We start from the raw sequence: 20,930 nt of genomic DNA on the forward strand, positions 1-20,930 counted from the left end.
GTTAAAAGCTTCTGTAACACAAGAATGCCAAGAAAAGCTTCTGTAACACAAGAATGTCAAGAAGACACTTTTGTCCTTTGTAACATATTTCCAGAGACCAAGTTATTTCTATATAGTTAATAAAGCACCATATTAAGGGATTTTGTTAATTTAGCAGGGGCCGGGGGAATATCAAGTCTCTCTTTCAACTTTGTAAATGGTCTCACATAATGCACCCCAAACATATTTTAAAGCTAAAGGGGTTTGTGCTTACTCTGTTGTAGTCGTCAGCTCCTCTGTAACATGAGTTGTCTGCAGGAGGCCTTCGCGTTTCTGGAAAGGAAGATGGAGTTAGAAACTGAGACGGCGTTAGTAAAGGAGAAGCTCATTAGGGGCTCTGCAGCATTCAGCACCTTTCAGAATCTCAGAGGAGAAAACTGGATAAAATGTGCTTTCTCTACTCCTGACACCAGAGTCAATATTGTGCCTGGAACACAAATTAAAGAGCATTTGTCAGCCCCATCTTAATTTCCCTGAGGACACTCATTCGTGACACATTGTGTCAACCAACAATTTGACACAATTGGCAGCCTGGCTCTCCAGAGAGGCCTGGGGCTGAACTAACATGGACGGCTGCCCCTAGGCCAGAGCTCCAATGCACTGCTAAAGGTCTCTGGGCATAAGGGTGACTTTCCTAGGACAGGCACGTTACTGAAGCTACCAGCCACATGCCTGTCAGGAACACATCCATCAAGGAAATAGCAGGGTCATAAAAAGCCCAAATAGTGATTTCACAAAGAATAGTATCTCCCTGTTACCAGGTTTTCTCTACTTGGGACAATTTTCTGCATGAATATGGAGTATCCTACCCAACAGAGATTTACCATGTGGTGAGACAGCTTTATAACAGCTTCCTCAGCTCTGTTAAGACACAGTCACCTAACACAGGTGGGGTCAAATGTTTCTGTGTTATGGAGGCATGGCACATGCCTCTCAGAGGCTGGAAGTGCCTTCACTCAAGTGAAAAATTTTCTTAACATCTCTATGGGTCCCTTTCTAAACTATAGGATATACCCTTATGCCTGAAGGGAAGAATGACTTCCCTCCCTTCTCTATGCTTAAAAAGTTGACATGAAGAGCTCAAATCTCAGCAGCCATCTACGAACCGGGTCTGTCAGAATGACTTACGGGAGGGATAATAAAGCTGTTAACTCAAGTAAGCAGAGAAACCAGCCACGGCCCAGGCACAAAGTCTGCACACATATGCCATCTCAGTAATTTTCACCAGATGAACCCCAAATATGAAGTTACTCAGGAGAACTGCTTTGAAAAGCACACATTCTTACCCAGAAGCAATCTAAGAAATAAAAATTGAAACCTAAAAACCAGTACGAACTCCTTCCCTTCCACTCCCTACTCAATGAATAAAAACACTGTTGCTTTCTCAAGACACCACTCGGGGAACCTGGCTGAAAGCACAGTTGGAGCCATGGTTTCCCACTGCTGTGCCGTTACAGCTCCATGCTTGAGCTAGGCCCTGTGCTGGATGCTGCCAGCTGGCCATGTTTTCACAGCCCCTCACTTCCTTATCATGTGTATATCTCATCTTGCTCCCCTGAGGGAGCCACAGGAATGGTGCCAGAAGCTTCGGAACAAGTCAGTATGACAGCGTGGATGGAAAAAATGAGGAAGCATCTCACAGGGTAATGTTTTCTTGCATACAAAACAATGTTGGTTTTATTCCATCCCATTACATCTCTGCTTTATTAACACGGGTTTATGGACCTTCCAGGCACCACACACCCCAGGAATCACAGAATCACCAGGTTGGAAAGGACCCACTGGATCATTGAGTCCAGCCATTCCTAACAATCCCTTAAACCATGTCCCTAAGCACTTCATGAAAGATGCTATGATCTGTGAACAAAAACTCAGTAAGTGGCGATTAGTGAATAATGCCCCAAATGCCTGATAAGAAAGAGGAATGGATGCCAATACTGACCCCCGTTAGGTGAAAACAGCAGCATTTCTGCATAACCCCCTCTGAGGCAGCTGAGCATGCAGCTCACACAGCAAGCCTAGGTCCCTTGGCCTTGTAATCCAAAAGCAAATGTCACTCCTTGATAAAATTTCGATTCCTTGCACCATCGACACCAGACACATTTATTCTTCATCCTGTCTTGCCTCTGACCTTTCAGTCTGCAACTCAAGACCACAAGGGAATTACTGTAAAAATATCTCCGATTTCCCAGCAGCACAAAGGTGGGTCACGATGCAAAGAAGACAAGGAAAGCTAAGTGCAAAAGAAGGAAAATCCTGAGCCTCATAAAAATAATCAACACAAGAAGCCTTAAGAACAATTTTTATATGTATTGCTGAGAACATTTTTGTTTTCCTGAATTAGGGTATTTCTTGCAAGTTTATGTTTCAAACATCAGGTAGTAGAATCATCTGGAAGAAAAATCTCAGGATTTTCAGTTCTCACTGGAAGCACACACTGAAACCACAAAGTTTCCCTCCTCCCTGTCCTCACTGAGGAGGGCTGGAACAACAGGCACATGCTGAGTGGCACCAGTATTAAAACGTGTATCATCTTACACTCAACTCAGCACTTTGACAAGCTATCAACAGGATCTTAACTAGAATACCTACCTAAACACTCACTCTGCTAAGACATGTATACCTTGGACATATATTGCCATTGTTACAAAATTTTCTATTTCACACAAAAGAAAACCCAAAGAAAACCAAAGAAAACCAATTCTGGAGGTTGCTTTCAAACCTTTTTGAAACCTTTTCAAAACTAGGTTTCAGGAACTCTGCTCTTGAGAGGGGCTATCTCATGGCATCCATTATAAAATAATATTTTTTTAAAATGGTTTTCTGCTGGATTAGTCTTCTAGGTATTTTGGATAAGACTGACAAATGGATAGGTAGGTAAAAGTTCTTCCTGCCATCAAAGGTAAAGCAGAAAATTGTCTCCAAAACACTTGCAAGTTTCTGAGAAAACTAGACAGTACAGGACCAAAAAAGGATAGTGTATTGTTTGACAGATAGAGATCCAGCTACAGATCTTTCTCAGACTCTAAATTAAACATTTTTAATGAAAAAAATTCAGCACCTTAGAACAGTCTCAGACTGTTACCTCGAATGTTACAGGAAGGAAGAATTTAAGGGAAGGCCAGAATCATTCTGTGGAGATCTTCATAAATACTTTCAATTAGCACAGTGCTATCATAAAATTATCTTATTTCATGGAGTAGTCCAGAACACTTACACAAGCTACTTAGGTATTCTGCATTGCTCTGGGATGGGCTATGGAAATGCGCATAGCTTGACTAAGCAGTAACTTTTTAAACCAATACGACTCTTATTTATATTGAAAGCACTGCTTTTCTAGGCAAGAAGCATCTCATGCATCTGCATAGTATGAGGACAGCTCATCAAAATTGATACTGATAATCCTAAGTGCCAAAGTTACCCATGAAAGTGAGACTTAACTAGTTTTGAAAACTGCTGTGTGGGTGTGTTCTCGCACAATAATCCCACAACATCTCGCAATGTTTTCTTGCAGTAGGGTCAGTTCCGCAGAGCTTACAAAGCTTAAAACACTTGAACTGTTGATTAATTCCCTTAAATGCATATTCAAGCAAGAGGCATTTAAATTAAAACCTCTCAGATCAGACATCTTATGTTAATTGTGATCTAGTTTGAGAGATCCTAATCATTATTGGGACCTGTAATAAAAGATCATTTAACAATAAATTTATAATTATAATGATACTTATCTTCTTACTAATAGTTTTCTTACTGGGATTAGGAACAATATTAACCTCATTCTTCTGTTTTGTCATTAGTATAACAAAGGCTAAATAAAATCTATTTAAAGAGATCCGTGTTACTGATCTAGTGTGCGTTTTTAGATTAGATTATGGATGCTGAACTACGAAAATTCAATTTAGCAAACTATAAGGCAAAAGTTATTGTTCCAGAGGAAACATGTTTCAGTTTATTTTGTGTCTTGTTTTCCATTTAAATAAACAAAGCTGAAGAATTGCAAACTTTTCTTAGCAGTCGGATAAGGGGGCTGAAAAAAGCTTCCTCTCACATTGAGGCCAGCTGAGTCAGGCTCACAGCCAGCAGATGCCACAACCATCTCCAGGACTCCAGGCTCAAGGTCCACGAGCAAGAGCTTACAGCCTCTCTAGCTTAAATTACTTCTTACTGTACTATTGATCTGATACCTTCAGGCACTCCACTGGGGACACAGTAGTTGCTCTTTCTCTCTTTCTTTCCCTAGTTTCTGCGAGTCTATATCTCATCATGTCTTCACCTCAGCCTTGTCTAGTCTCAAGATGCGGGGACTCTGGCGAACCAGGTGCTCTCAGTAGGTGCCTTCTCTATATCCCTCCAACAGCAAAAGATGTGCACTTTCCCTACATCCTTCCCTCTCCTACTAAGGTGGAGGGTCCTGAAGCTTGAACCAAAGACAAGGAAAGGGAAGCTTTGATTCTTTACCTAAGTTTTTTTTCTGACTTATCAGTTACAGAAGACACTTCACTGTACTAGGCAGAAGGAGATTTCTAGCATGAAGATTGCAGAGGACTGCTGACCATCTTACATTTATATTCTTCCTCTATATCTTTCCAAGACAGTAAAAAAAAATTTAAAAAGAAATACGTCTCTTATTTATGTTCATGTTATGCTATACCTAACTCACAGTTCTTAAAATGAAAGAACTACAGCATCCTGAAATGAGTTCAAAATCAACTTTTAAAGATAATGCATACATCTACTGTGAGCCGGGGAGTAAGCATCAATTACTTATTTACATCACACCTCTAGACCACTCAAGCAGGCAGCCTGGGAAATGTCATTATTTAAATGTAAAGCAAGATGAGGCTTGCCTAATCAACCACCATGCAATTGCATCTTGTAAGGTGATCCACATTTGCAAAACATAGTCCAATATCACCTTATCTTTTTTACTCTTGAGAGTAATCCTACTACAGCCTGACAGCTCTAACAGTAAATAGCACATACAGAAAGTGCTTTCATAGCCTGCTGCCAGCAGCTGAAGCTGTCTTGTGACAACAGCACTAAGCATCACAGCAAAAAGTCACAGGATGATCAGTGCCAGCTGGAGCAGCTCTGCCTGGCATTTCAACAGCTGTTGAGAAAAGCTGGCTTTACACGCTACAGACTGTGCTGTCACAGGAGCTTCAGCTGGGATAGAAGGCAAGATAAAAAGCAAAAGTACACATTCTCCAAAAGTACAGTCTTTGCAGAATGAAAGAAAATGGCAATGTCAGGCAGAGAAAGGAATAACTAGAGCAATATCTAGGGCAGGAGGGATGAAGTCAGGGTTCCTCAAGTGAGATATCTTCTCCAAAACTAAGGAAAGCTAACAAAAACAGTAGACTGTGAAAGAAATTATGAAAGTCTATTAGCATGCCAAGGAAAACAACATGTCTAAGTCTGCATAAGTCACTGAGGAAAAATAATATCAGTAACAGGGTTTCCAGACTAGGGATATTCTACATGCTAAACTCCTTTCTTTGCTGTTAATGTTTCAATAGCTTCTCTACAAAAAGTTCATGGCAAAAGTCTTTCTTACTGAAGTGCCAGAAATTACAGACACTACTCTTTTTTGTACAAAATCCCATCACGTGTTTTTAGCTTGATATCACAGTAGCAGATGGTGGTCCCAAATATATTAGAGATACAATGTTCTTGGGATCACATTTAAGCACACCAAAAATGCATTCCCAAGACTAGGACTCACTAAACAGCTGGGACAAGAACTTTTTAAATGACAAGAAATCAGGGGGCAATTGGGAGAAGCCTAGTATTGCAGAGTCAGGGATAAACAATGATTGTTCTGATCAATTTCTCTTACGAATTCATACTCACCCGTACAACTACCACTTGTACAGACACATGTTCAGGCAGTCGAATGGGAGCCCGGAAATGCATTGCCAAAGCTACCAGAAGGTGAAGAATGGAAATCAGATTCTTGCCATGGATTGCTGCAGGGAACAAGGAAAATGAAGCAAATAAAAGAATACTGAGGCCTTACTTTAAACAGCTCTTAGAAACAGGCAGGAAAAAGGCAGTGAAAATGTCTTTGGTGAACACCAGTCCTCTTTCTTTTTATTCTTCTTCCTCTTTTTCCTAAATTAACAAGTCTTACAATACAATTTTACAGGTAGCAAAGCCTAGATTCAAGCTTCCCTTTGGGCAACATGCCTAACTTAATGTCCAAACACTTCAGTTCCCCCTCTAGTCAAAGACTAGAGTAGACTAGTAGACTCAATCACTTGCCTTCCAGTGTACTGAAGAATAATGGAGAATTCTGCATTTAACAGACTTCCAAAATATTAACATAAGCTTTCCTGGCAGTACAAGATTAACCCCACATACTACTTAGATGAAAGGACTTCACAAATTCCACTCTCACTTTTAGATTGTATTAGGCCATGCTTGAACAGAGGGTACTTTCTGCTTAGCCTGCGAGAAGCTGCATCCTCCAGCAGGATGAAGGATCCTTTTACTCTCACTGTGGTTGCCTGAAGGATTAGACCACCCTCTAGTACTTGAAAGACAAAGACATTTCACATGTCCTTAGGAATTCAAATTCAGGAAGCAAACAAAAAACTTTCTAAAGAAAGCATATCATCAAAGGAACAAATTACTACAATTATCCCATAGCCATGCACATCTGTCTTTAAACAAAGACCACAGAAGAAGGTACCAGTTAGTATCCATACATGGATGTGGCAACACCCTCTACACAAATAAATAAATAATTTTTAAAAACAAACTGCATCACAGAGAATATGGTCAATCTGTTGATTATCACGCCCTCCTTGTTTGTGAAGCTAAGACAGAAAGTATAACCGAGTCCTTACAGTCAACATTCCACTTGATTGTCCAGCCATGGGGTCGGAGCAAATCATGGACAGCTTCCAGAACTGTCTGCAACTTTTGTTTCTGACCAATTTCAGACTGTGTCACTTCTGCAACATTCAGTTTACGGTTAGCCATTTTTTCTGTATTCGAAAGAGAAAAGACAAAATCAGACTAAGGCCTGGATGAGAATAATGATCACAGAGCAGAAATTTTCCAGGAGAATTATTTTGTTCAAAAAACAAAAGAGATGAAAGCAAAACTTTCATCAGAGTGTGTCAATTCCAATAAAACCTATGTAAGAAAACTGGTAAGGTCTAGCAGAACATGCTGATCGATCAGGTGTCAAAATATATGTAACAACTTTCAGAAAAGTACCAAGTGGGCAATAGTATTTACTGTATCTCTCATTTTCTTTCAGAGATGAAAGCATTTGGCATAACAGAGCTTTCAGTACACAAGGAATCTAAACTGGTTTAATGGACTGTTGTAGTTTGAGGTAAATGAGAGTCATTTTTGTGATGAACTCAGTTGCTGTAAGTAACTCCATTTTTCTCAAAGCTTACTGCACGTTTTTGAGACAGTGTTCTTCTCTGAAGTGATGACGTAGGGCATTGGTATGCAGAAAGGCCAATGCTTACACTTTTAACCAAGCCATCCCCAAGCTGGCAGAAAAGGGGCTGTACCTGCGAAGAGCAGCAAACAGGGCAGTTGCCCCATAACTGACCAACAGAGTATTCCGTCTCATATATGTCATATATATACTCGGTGTAACCTTGTGAGATCACGAGGGTCTAGCTCTTCTGCGATGGCTGACATCCACTCAGGACCTTGTCTGTCTGGTTGTTCCTGATCCGAGATTCATGTGTTCCTGAACCCAGTTTCTGAGTCCAGCCCCATCCTGGACATGGACCCATTCCCTCGTGTCTGCTCTGCAGCATTTGTGGTGATGTATACTCATTGAAGGGTAGGGTGGGGGTGCAATCTCATATGCATGGTAGTGATTTCCCCTTGAGCTGGGACGCCTCTCAAGGGTGCTTCTCAAGGCAGAAAGAATTTTTACCAGTGGTAGATATTTGACAAGCGACTGCTATTGCACACAACCTTGTAGTGTGGTAACTTTGATTTTGACTTGGTAACTTTGAATCATTGTTCAAATGATTGTGTCATACAGTACCAGCATGAAACCTGCCATCAAACTTTGTTGTCCCACTTTTCCAACTTCATATTTAAACTCCTTTTGCTAATACTTTTGACAGTGGTTCTTTCAGCAACCTAAGTGATCCATTTGTGTAATTGGAAGGATCCTAAATCAGAATTTCTGACACATTGCCACATCATAGTTGATTACTTCCAAAAATGAACTAAACCAGGAAATTCTATAAAATGCCACTATAAAAATTTGAATTGTTTCTGTAATACAATTATTCATTGGCAAAGTCATTGACAAGTCATACTTCTCTTCCTCTGCCTTGTGGCCCTTGCCAAAGACACAGGAACTGAATTTCTCTAGGAAAAAAAAAAAACAAAAGAGAGCTGAGGAAGGTGGGGTAGAGTCCTCCAGCCACCAGACCAATGGGAAGAGCTGATCTCTTTTCCCCCTCTAACCCAAGTACAGAAATGGCCAAACTCACTCTTCTGCTGGGACTAGGTCAGGACTATTTGAACGTATTCCAATTATATAATATTATCCCAATCTTTAAAACAACAAAAAAACCCCCACATTTCACCAAAACTGTTTTCACAAAATGGGATAGGCTTCAACTCTAAAGATTCTTCCAAAACATTTCAGAGTCATTGAAACCTATTACTCCAATAATGGAAATACTTCTGCTCTCAAATTCAAGTGTATGTTTCTTCTGGATATTTAACTTAGCTGAAGATTCATATATGTATTTTAAAATAAATTACAGAAATACAGAAGTACTTCAATCATAGATCATAGAATAGTTTGGGTTGGAAGGAACCTTAAAGATCATCTAGTTCCAAACCTACTGCCATGGGCAGGGACACCTTCCATGAGATCAGGCTCTTCAAGGCCCCATCCAGTCCAGCCTTGAACACTTTCAGGGATAGGGAACCCACAATTTCCCTGGCCAAGCTGTGCCAGTGCCTCACCACTCTTATTGTGAAGAATTTCTTCCTAATGTCTCATCTAAATCTTCCCCTCTCCAATTTAAAGCCATTCCCCCTCATCTTATCGCTACATGCCCTTGTCAAAAGTCTCTCCATAGCTTTCTTGTATGCCCCTTCAGGTACTAGAAGGCCACTATAAGTTCTCCTTTGCGCCTTCTCGAGACTGAACAACCCCAGTCCTGTTGTTAATCAATTTTAAAACTCGTGAATGTTCCCTGACACACTGCTGTTTATTATTTAAGGGGCATATGCAGAAAATTCAGTAGGCAGCATCCACTAGTACCAGTGGAATTAGTACCACTAGGTCCTCCTCTGACACATACCATCCCACATCGCGGCCTTCTCTTGAAAACATGTCATAAGTAAACTGAGAGTAGTCTATTTGCCTTCAAAAAACAGTGTGGAATTACGATGACACTTGAAGCTTCAAGTCTCTTTGTTTGCTAAAAGCACTGCCATGAAACACTGCATTATCATAAAGTTTTCTCCATCTTGCATGAAAACACAAATTGCAAAGATGTAAGAGGGTCACAAAATCACGACTGCTTACCCGAGTAGGGCCTTTCATAAATCGTTTGCACATAAGTTCACATTATGAGTATGTGCCTGCTGCCATGCATTCTCTTTTTCTCACTTTTTTCCATAAAAGCATTTCTATCAGGACCTCAAAAAAAACTCTCAGTCCAAAAGCTTTCAGAAGAAAATTATACAGGAAAGAATTTTTTCCATATGGCTTCTGCTTGGTCCCCCACTGCAAGTACAAATCTCAACACCTTTTTTCTGTCACACATTTCACCTGTCTGGACTATACTTAGGTCCATGAAACAGATACCTAGGAATCATCTGGCTTTCCTTCCCTTTCCACAGAGAGTCTGAGAAGAACAGATGGAGAAACTGACACTGCAGCAATCGACTAAACAAACTCTATCTCTGGTGAGATGGTGAGTTACTGCACAGACCTGCATCTTTGAAAGATACTAACTTTGGGCACCTTCCAGTCTTTGGGGTCGCCTTCTATTGCGTGAACTCACCTAGCAGCTTTTGCAGCACCTGCCCATCGTAAAGGTCCTCTTCAAGCTGTTTGACAATGATTCTCTCCTCCACCAGCACATCATTAATCCAGTCAATTAGAACCTGAAGTACAGAAAAAGGAAACAGGTGTCTTAAAACCACTGAAATATGTTTCTTCCATTCGAGGCAATAACCAGGAATATAAAACAGAGTAAAAGCAACCATATTTATGTACTGCCAAGTCACAAAGAAATAACAGACAAAGAGAAACTTTTGCTCTATTTCTTTGAATTCAGGTCTTGCAGCATGGCAATCTCAGTGCCCTCTATTTTTCCTCCCTAAAATGTCTCCTTATTGCATCCTTTCTAAAGGAAGTAGCAACTAACAGATCCACAACAATAACCTTTACTAGTATCTACATTCCCCAGGTCCCCAAACTCATGTCTTACCTGTTTTATGTGAACAGCAGACCTGCCAACAGATTACAGGAAAGATTACATGATCTCCACCCTAAATAGATGCAAGTGGTGTGCCAGAAAGAAAAGCTTCAGAGGGGAAAGCGTCCTGCTAACAGGAGCTACACAGACACACTAGCTAGATCCCTGCTGTTAGCAGGAGGACAAGACATTTTATCTTAAGCTATTGCAGAAGTCTGGAATTAAAATTTTGGTCAAATCGGCCTGATAACCATTCTAGAATATATGTGATAGTCCCCATGTGCTTACTACCTTAACTATAAAAATCATTCAGTCATCTGCAAAACAGGAATGAACATAAAGGACTTTTAAAAGGAAAAAGAACTAAGTGAAGTTTTCCAGTTGCCAAAGATAATAATTTCCAAACAGTTATAGGAAAATACAGTCTTAAATGTTTGAAGTTGGCAGTAGTGCTTTTCTCCAATTTACTATTTGGAAAATTAAATTACTTATGGAAAAGTAATGTAGTTCTGTGGGAAGAGGTGCAATGTTAAATGGTGCTAAATCCTTGTTTCTGTAAAAGGAGAAGTGTATTTCCAATCACAGGCAGGCAAAATCCATTAACTAGACCCACCTAAAGCAATGAGCTTCATTTAATAATTCTGCAGTTTTTATCTTGTTTCATATAAAATTGTGGATTCCTTAAAGTTACTTCGTCATTAGATCCCATACTTCCGCCTCTTCTTGGCGGAAAGATGGCTAAAAGTGTTTTGGGCTTTTAACAGACAAAAGACTGTGAAACAAAAGCAAATAAACAAAACAGACAGGTTTCCACTGTAAAACACCCACCTTGCCAGTCCTAGGAAACATGAGCATTTGAATACATTGGTCACATGGACATCTAAGTGATTCAGCCTGGCAACTAAGGTTGATTGAATCTACCAAACTCAAGTAAGTTGTGCTATGCATAGTATTCACAGAGAAGTCTACAATCCAAACACCAAACACTAATGCTTCACATATGTCTAATCTCCACCTTTAGTACTCCCAAAGCATCCTGAAAATGTGCAAGGCTGAAACTTAACTCTAAAAACAGTGTAAGTGACAAATTTTAGCTGAGTGATATGGCAACCAGTCAAATCATGGAAAGCAAGGATCAGCATTGGTGGTCAGGTATGTAAATCACTACTGCAGTCTAAGCAGTCCAGAGGGATGAAAAGTCTCTAATAAAAACTACTCCTCTGAAGAGCTTTATTTCAAAATAAAGCTTTACTGATAAGTTATTCACAAGTCAGTATCAGCAACTTGTACCAAAAGTGGTCTAGAGCAGGTAAAGAAAAAGTGGAGGTTTTGAAGAAAGATGTGGGTATACAAGGATGTGCTCTGTACCACTACTACCTCCCCACTGCTTCCCTGTGACCTTGCAGGAACCTGATCTATCACTTGGGCTTTTCCCTCTATCAGACGGCCTCTGCTCCACAGTTACAGCTACCACCATTGTTTCAATACATGCCACCAAGTTGTTCCACACTCTTACAAACACTTAATGCCATTTGTTGGGCAGGAGTTTCTCCCTTTCCTCTCCCGCCTCATGTTTCCCTCCTGCAATCCCTTCATGGTTTTCACTGCCAATGAATTGACAACTGCACTTCTGCTTGAGCAGCCCAGCCTGCTGACACCCTAACTAACCCTGTCACTCGGGGTCCTGGACTGAAAGGGGTATTGCTGCACCATGCCCTGGCAGATACAGTCTTCCTCTCATTTTGACTGTGGCCACAGGAGCATTGTCGGGAAGCCCGTCTCCTGACACATGGTCCAACATGCCCCAGAAACCATCTTGCTTCTGTGTCACACAGCCTGATATGTATCACACATGGGCAGAGAAAAATGCCAAGCTTTTTTTTTGCTCTTCCTGCATTTCACCCTCTAGCAGTTCTCAGGATACCTCTTCAGCAGTCTTTGGATCAGGTAAACACTCCGTGCTCAGTCCTTCTCCTCCAAATTTAGAGCTAGGGTTTTCAAAAAATCATAACATGTCAGCTATCATCTGGCATAGGACATCAAACCTCTGGATTTCCTTTGAAAACCCCAATCAAAACTAGTTGATGAGAGATTATAGCCAGCAAAAGTTAAATGCAAGAGGATGCGCACTAAATTAAACAGTTAGCAGATCTCTGCTATGCAGGTGGGAGGAACCATGACCATGTGTGGATAGAAAACCATAACAAGTTATTCTTGCCTCTTTCAATCTTTTTTTTTTTCAGGGGATAGAAGGACATTTATGGTCAAAAGCTGGAGAGAGACGTTAGACAAGTTAGCAAAGGATTACCACAGCTGGAAGACAATGAGGCATACCATCCTTCACCTTGGAAACTGTACACCAGAGGTACAGAAAAGTGAGTCCTAATTAACAAGATACTTTCTTGTACCAGATCATCTAGAAAGAGATTTTCGAAGCCTGTCAATAAGGTGATTGCCCAATTGTTATGGAACCTCATGAGATTCACACAGGCTTACTTTTCCAGCTTGTCCGGTCCCTTCTGAATGACATCCCATACTTCCAGTGTGGCAAGTGCATCACTCAGCTTAGCATCATCTGCAAACTTGCTGAGGTTGCACTCGATCTTGCTGTCTGTATTATTGATGAAGATATTAAACAGCACTTGTCCCAATACAGACCCATGAGGGACACCGCTTACCACAGATCCAAAAGTCCTCAGAGACTTTGTAAAAGGAAGATTCAGAATGCTAAACTATTTGAAAGCATTAATAAACACTATTTTATTTGTCCTGTGATGAATGGTGCTGAAGTCAAAATCTAGAAAATGCCAAGGAATTAAAAATAAAAGTCTGGAAGTACCTTCTAATGTAGGAGCCAGATAGGGCTACATTTGCTGCATTAAATAATGCATATAAGAGCAACACTGAAGGACTGAGGAAGGGCTTTATTGCAAAGTCTGTTCTCACAGAGACAGTTTTAACACCATGCCTCTCTTACAAGCAATGACTGGCAAAGTCACCACGAGACCCCACATGTAACAAATGATCTTCAGTGCACTGAGACCGATCTTGTTCAGTATTTGGAGACGCAAAAAACAGCAAGCAGCTACATGGAAATGTTTGTAACGTCACTGAACTTGTTATACATTCATTAAAAGCTGCTTTTCTATAGTCTTCTATAGTTTGGGAGATTAACAGAGGGATTTTAAAACTTTCAATACAACATCCTCATGTCCTCAAAACTATGCCTGCCCTATACATATCCATACTCAAATAAAACATCTCTGAACTGCATCAAATGTTTAGCCACATGCGTTTGTAGTTTTAAAATTTCTAGCAGTGCTTTAAATTCTGACACATCCATTTATCATATAATTTTAGTACAAATGCATATGTTTGGTTAAATGATCCATGTTGCATTAAATGCTGTCCTGAGAACTGAAATTCACCATGAGGCAGATAGCTGAAACAAGAGTGCTAGAAATCTAGAAGGAAAAACAAGTCTGTCTCACCGATTTGTATTTTTAGTTAATGCAAGATGGATTTTTACATCAAATTTCACCAGCTCAGTGAAATATTTTTGTTCCACAGGCTGCTACCATGGCAGTGAGGCACATTCAGAGTTAATCTGCAGAGCTCAAGGGCATAAGGACCCCACTGTCACCACTATACAGTAATGAACAAAATGAAAAATAAGACTAAATACATGAACACATCTGGCACAATGGAAAAACAGGAAGCCGACTCAGCAAAAACAGCAAAGAAAGAATGCCCTCATGTCAATGACCCTTTTCTCTCTGACTGCAGGAAGAACTGGGAAGCAGAGATCGAAGATATGAAAGCTTAACCAGCTTCAGGGCTGAGCACAGAAATTAATATGCAAAATCCATATTCAGGCCTGGAAACTATTGACGAAGCACAAAGCACCAGCAACATGTAAACAAAGAAAAGGCTTCTTGTTTTCAAAAGCCAACCACAGAGCATTCAGGAAGCATAGTTTCATCTGGTCACACGTGAAATCTTACCAGAAGGACAGTGCCTTCATTTTTATCTTCTGTTAACCACTGAATTTCAAAAAGCCATAAGATTAGACATGGAAAAAGGTGATGATTTCTAGGACAGTAAATGATTTACTATAAATGAGAATGTTTACTGATTTCAGGCAGTATCTAGAGCAGCACTATTTAGATCTGCATTAAGCTGAGATGAGGCTTTAAAGGCCAGAAGTTGTTGCAGTATCAGCTGATCTTACAGAAGACTTTGCAGTGCAGGAAAGCATCCTGCAACTGTGACTTGCTGTCTTTTGTCAAGGCAAGGCACTTTCAGATAAGACCCCATTCTTGCAAGCTGCTGTTCTAAAATTTTTGATTCAACTAGTAGAAGCTATCTTCATACCTTTCCTACTAAAAAAAAACCAGAAGAAAACTGAAATAAATGTGCCACTTACGTGAAATGTTAAAATATCTTTTTAAAGTCTAACTCAATTCTCACAACCTTTTAACTCTATTTATTGTTCAGGATGACAACCAGCAATTAAACTTTTGAAACTTTTACCCTTCAGCCATATCTGAATCAGAAAGAAAAAAGATTCCCAAGATTCCCTCCACCTTTACACCCAATAAGTAAAGAAACACACATGAACAACAAGGAAAGAACATCTTCCCTTTTTTTTTTTTTTTTTTTTTTTTTTTGATTATTTGAAAGAGAGCTAGAAGAACTCACAAACAGTCTTTACAATTAGTGACTGGACTAACTAAGGGAAATTTACATATTAATGGAGCCTGAATTTTAAGCAGATTCACCATGACAAGCAGACTAGAAACCCGACTCTAAAGTATACAAGAAGAAACTATGTATCACAGGACACCTCTCTATACCACCACAAAACAGCCCAAACTCATAATTTAAACACTTATTTTAAGTGAGTTGTGCAGTTGTCACTTGGCAAATATTGGACAATGAGTTGGACAATGAGTGAAAGAATCTCACACACTTCAGGCACCAGAAAAAAGAGCATATTGTCCATAATTTTTTTATACACATATATAAATAAAATTATAACTCAATTCTATTATCTGATTTGAATTTTCAGCTTCAGGTCTATTCAGCCATGTACCAAACTGTGTTTGATTACACACAGAGAAAATGAAGCAAGAAAAAAAAGGCCTCAGAGGGATCTTAGTTGAACACTTCATAGAGACAAATTGTGGACTACTATTTTTAGAATACCATCAATGATGATAAAAAAGAACACTTTGAGGCATAATTCTGTTTCCTGATGATTTTGGTATGTGCAAGAGGATTAGAGCAGGTATTTTAACATTCCAAACTAGGTAGCCTTCAACAAGAGGATTCACTGTGTATTTGCTTTAATAGGAGTGAGGAATGACATTCTCTGTTGGTTTTTTTTCCTGTTACTCTCCCTGTTTTACCACAACACTATACAATCTGTCCCTTCAAAGTTACAACCGTTCTGCCAAAATCACCTCCAAACGCTCACACAAGCCGGCACTGATCGATCTACTATGCATGTAATTTCTATGGCATGAGGCTAGCATAAATTAAAATAACATTTTGTGGAGACAAAGAGATATTAAAGCAGAATCAGCAAGACATCTCAACTACTTCTTTGCATCCACTTATGCAGTTGTATGTGACTGACAGAACAGACACACTCAAAATCAGTGATGGCAAACCATTGGCATGTGTAACTCTGGTGTTGAAAGAGATTTGGGCTAGCACCAATAAAACTAAGTCATACTGCCAAATTTCAAAAGGCATGAGATTCTATTGCTGCTATTCATACATTACTCTCTGAGGGCAAAAGAGAATCACTTTGTGATTTTCTCTTTCTATTCAACTTCTATCTACTCAACTTCCCACTCCTCAAGTCCACAGAGGTCTTTCATTTCAATCCCTATGAGGCAGGCAGACTTTTCTGCTAGCTGCTGCTGTACAGCACTTAGAATGGCTAATTCTCACCTATCACTGGGGCTCCTGGAAAATGTCATTAACAACTGAAGAACAGAAAACAAGGAATAAGTTGCTCATTTTTTTGCATTACCCAAACTCTGTGGTACAGAACAGGTTTTGCCAACTTAATTCAAGCCCCTCCCCACTTTATAGATTCAAACCAACACAGTGTTAAACATTTCTCTAGCTGATTCTCTGCAAAAGCTCTCACATGCTGAGAGGTATGCAAATGATTAGCAATTACCTAAGTTATATATTTTTCCAGGAGGCACTCTAGAGGACACATCTCTCCTTTGAGGATGATCCCAAGGAAACAATCTCCAGTTACGTGCTGTTCCCTACACCAGCGGCTCCAGTTCAATTGATAACAAGTAACATGCCATTCAAGCGTAAACTGGCGTAGTGAACATAGTGAAAGCTTGAGCATGCAGAGAAGAGATGGCAATTCTGAACAAATGTGATGTTTTTCCAAAAAACATTTGTGCTTGTGTTGTACTTCCCATTACACTACCTCTTTAATATTTTATTTTTCTTTTAAATTAATTTGTTAAAAACAACAATGTATGAGTCTGAAAAGTTTGGATAGTCTACACCATCTCCAGATAAGGGGCTGAGCTGCGGCACATTCCTTTCAGGGAACTTTGTGCACCCTGGCTGCACACATAACGTCTCAGCAAACTGCTCACCCAGTACATACTTAAAACAAGCCCAGTGATCTGTTAACCTCAATGACTTACTGCTTAGAAAAGACTCTCCTAAACACTAGTCCCTCAAGATCAAATCCTCCATCATACCTGGCAAAAACCATGAGCACTGCTGAGGCAAGAAGGCATACTTCACATCAGCATAGCTGGGAACCATTATAAACACCTTGGGCAGGTGTCTCCAGTGACAATACATATTCAGGACAATCTAGTCCCTACCCCAGATAAACTGAGGACTTTTCTTTTAAAAAAACCCAACAGAACACAGGGCAAGAAGAATCTCTGTCCCAGCTTTCCTATAACACCAGAGGTCTCCTCGTCCTTTACCATGCCCTTGCTCATTTCAGTGCTACTCTTTCTTCTCCTGAAATCCCTCTAATGCTTTCCAAAGCTCCTTCCCTGTTTTCATAAACAGAAGGAGCCTAGTTTTACGTGCAGTGACTGCAGGTAGACTCAAGCTGAGCACTGATCCTTGCTGTGATAATCACAAGGATATAAATGACAACGGAACTTTACTCTGTAAATACTGTAAGCACTCTGACATTCAGTCTTTTCTTGTTTTTCTCATTGTTGCTCTTAGCCTTACGTTGTTAATGACCTCAGTTTTCATAGATATACTTCAGTAACAACTGCATTCTTGGTAATCAGCCTGTAAATCAGCTCACTAGTTAAAGATTTGAAGAAGGATAAAATGGTGATCTCCTACCTTGATCAGTTCTTTGAACTTGGGGTCTTCTTTTGAGTTAGGATCAATCATAGTGCGTTCTTCATTCTCCTCTGTCCAAGTAAAACGGGAAACTTTAGTGACATTCACTTCAAATGTACACTGATGAAATACTGCAACAATTCCTAATCATGAAGTGACTTGTCAGCTGATCGAGAAATGACAGTGCCTAGTCATAGGAAGGGACTATCCGATTATCAGTGTTAGGCATTTTGAGAGACACACAGAAAGATACCACAGCCCTAAATTCCCTAAAATAAGATTGGTTCCACTAATCTTCCCCAGCTCAGACCTTGCTGTAAGCAGAATATTTCAAGAAAATAACCATCCTCTATACCCTGTGGGACATGTTAATATTAACACGCCAAAACCTGCAGTCAACTATTTTTTCTCTCTCTCCTCAATCTGTATTTAATTTCTACTTGAAAACACCTATCCCAAATTACACCGTCTTGAAAAATACAGCAAGCTTACAGCACTACACTTACTACAACTGCTAAGACATGGGCAGACAGTTTGTGCCTCCACTCTCTGGCTCCTTGTAATTTGGTCACACATAGTGGCCCTCAGTGCGTGAACTCTTTCACCTCTGGTTAAGCTGAAGAATGAAAATTTCCCCAATTTATGTTAGATGTACTCGTGCATGGAGGAAGAACATAAAATAGATTTCTCAGGGATGACATCTTCTAATTCTTTTGTTGCTGGGAGATGGAGAGATGTGAGAAACACTCTCCAATGGCCAGCAGGACAACAACAAGAGGCATGAATTAGATTAATTTTTAGAAGGGATGAGTTGAAACAGAAATGTTGGCAGCAAAATCAACTTGAACTCAGTAAGACTAACAGTCAAACAATCTTTGGCAGAATTATCTTCACAATGCCATGTATGGACACATGCATCACATACATGTTTGTATACTATGATAGATATGGATGCCAGTATTTAGGAGGCAGCTGGAGCAAGCCTCTCATTTTAAATTCTGGTGCTTGCTTTCAAACAGCAGATCTCTCCCTGCACCGTTCATTTTAGCTTCTTTAATAGCCAAGTGATACCTGTGATCTAGGTTAGATCTGTTCCTTTCACTGGAGAGCAAACCCTGGCTACTACACAACAGGAACACAAGGATAGGCGAGAGCATCACAGCTACAAAAGGAGATCCACATTTCTTCAACTAAAATAATTATTTACAAACTCCATGGACTTCTCTTTAGCTGAGTCTAGGCAAGCCTATATATGGAATCCTATTTTCCTACTGGTTTCTCAATTGCTTCCAGCATGACAACAAAGAAGGGGTTTCAGTATGACTATCGGTCAGGCCATTGCTAAACTACGTAGAACGCTTTAAAACCTGACAATGACCAGTCTTCAGGGACTTCCTGTTGCAGTGCTAGACTTTACTGCTGCCAGACGGAAACATGCAAATTGCATATACTGGATGCTAGACAGTCTATACCATCTAACTAGTCAGCTTAGCTTCACCCAGACATTTGAGTTCAGTATTTTCCAGGGCCTTTTATCCTTATTAAAAAAATAAGACCCTGCTATCTGAACATACTTGACAAATTTCCACAAATCTATGAAAAAACAAGAATTCATTTGATGCTTTTTTCCTCCCCACTCCTTTACTTCCTCATTACTGCCTAGGATGAGTCAGGCAGCCTAGTCCTAAGGAAGTGACACGCACTACACACCCAAAACACTGCTAACTGAAACCCTGAACAAGATTTGACCCATAACGGTATACTATTCATCACAGAAGTTTGCTTAAGGTTCACCAGTGATCATGTCTTTGCATGACAGACCTTCAGGAGTGGTCCTGCATCTTCTGAAGTCCTACATACCTTTAGTGGTACTCAGGAGAAGTGATTGGAAACACTCCTGATCCATACATATACACAAAGCAATCAACATTTTGCCTATGTCTCAGTACTTTACATTTCCTACTACTCTTCTAAGCAGAAAATTTAAATGACTAACACATTTTCAGGTTTAATTTAATGATTTATTATTTGTCTCTGTGATGGCTGACTTCAGGTGATTCCATAGATTAAAAGACATATGGCCAGGAAAAAAGAAAGTGCTTCATTCTAAAAAGTTTTAGGCACTTTTTGCTATTAAATGATGCCATTGCCCTTGTAGTGACTTCAGGAGGGAGGAAGGGAGAACAGGAATTTGAATTTTTGTCTTCTTTCTATAAAGCATTGCTTGTTTTACATATTTCTATCCTAATGACATTTAATTACTATTTTCAACAGCCTACACGCTCATCTGTTCATTCAGTATAAAGTCACATTTTGCTGTACTGTTACTTGCAAAACCTAAGCAGTAACCCAAGGAGGAACATGGCATCCACAAGCTATGAACAGTCTAGTATGCACATTGAGAGAAGGCAGTTTAAGGGTTCCACAGGAACCACAATACAAACTTCTGCTACAGGCTTTCTGTGGGTTGGCCCTTTTGCCCTTCAGTTCCACATCTATATTTATATAAAGATAATACTTCCTTACCAAAGAAGGATGTCTGAGATGCTCTTGGCAAATGGGTTAATGGAAGTGAGGCAAATCTTAAACAGACAAATTCAGCAGTATTTTCCATATAATTCTTCGCAAATTTCAACTGTCTACTTTCAGGATGACCACAGAACTCAAATTCTCCAACAATTCATGGAACTAGTCAATTTTCACCCAAACTGCCTAGTTGAAGTGTATCTGCATAGCTGGCACTGCTCTTTAAATTCCATTTTAGCCCTTCAAATTACTAATCTACATGTGATGTGCAACAGTTCTCAATTCTCATGCCCAATTCTCTCAGTTTCAACTGAACAATCTATATTCAAGAGCAAAGCAATGGCTATGGGGGTCACAGTGGCCATCTTCATTAATAATTGCTTAGTCAAGGTCTGTAGCATGAATACTTTACCTAATAGAGTGTCTTCTGGATGGATGTCCACAGCGCTTGGGTTCATTGGTGCGTTGATAGCATTTTTACCTTCTTCTTGGAGGTCACTCACTGAATAGAGGGGAAAAACAGAAAGACAGACTTTAGTAAATACAAAGTTTGCAGACGTAGAGGTTGAA

General features: G+C 39.9%; 1 protein-coding gene across 4 annotated transcripts in view; it reads right to left on the reverse strand.

Moving 5' to 3' along the window:
- Positions 1-20,930, reverse strand: part of LOC104067348 (beta-parvin) — a 53,241-nt gene that overhangs the window by 17,124 nt on the left and 15,187 nt on the right. For all 4 annotated transcript variants that reach the window (XM_054086951.1, XM_054086966.1, XM_009570083.2 and 1 more), the window contains exons 2-7: positions 20,773-20,862; positions 17,835-17,905; positions 10,056-10,158; positions 6,891-7,031; positions 5,893-6,008; positions 254-312 (exon numbers count right to left, since the gene is read on the reverse strand). In XM_054086951.1, coding sequence (XP_053942926.1) covers positions 254-312; positions 5,893-6,008; positions 6,891-7,031; positions 10,056-10,158; positions 17,835-17,905; positions 20,773-20,862 — 580 coding nt within the window. The remainder of the gene's footprint in view (positions 1-253; positions 313-5,892; positions 6,009-6,890; positions 7,032-10,055; positions 10,159-17,834; positions 17,906-20,772; positions 20,863-20,930) is intronic.

Source organism: Cuculus canorus, chromosome 1 (assembly GCF_017976375.1).
Source record: "Cuculus canorus isolate bCucCan1 chromosome 1, bCucCan1.pri, whole genome shotgun sequence".
Lineage (NCBI taxonomy): Eukaryota > Metazoa > Chordata > Aves > Cuculiformes > Cuculidae > Cuculus > Cuculus canorus.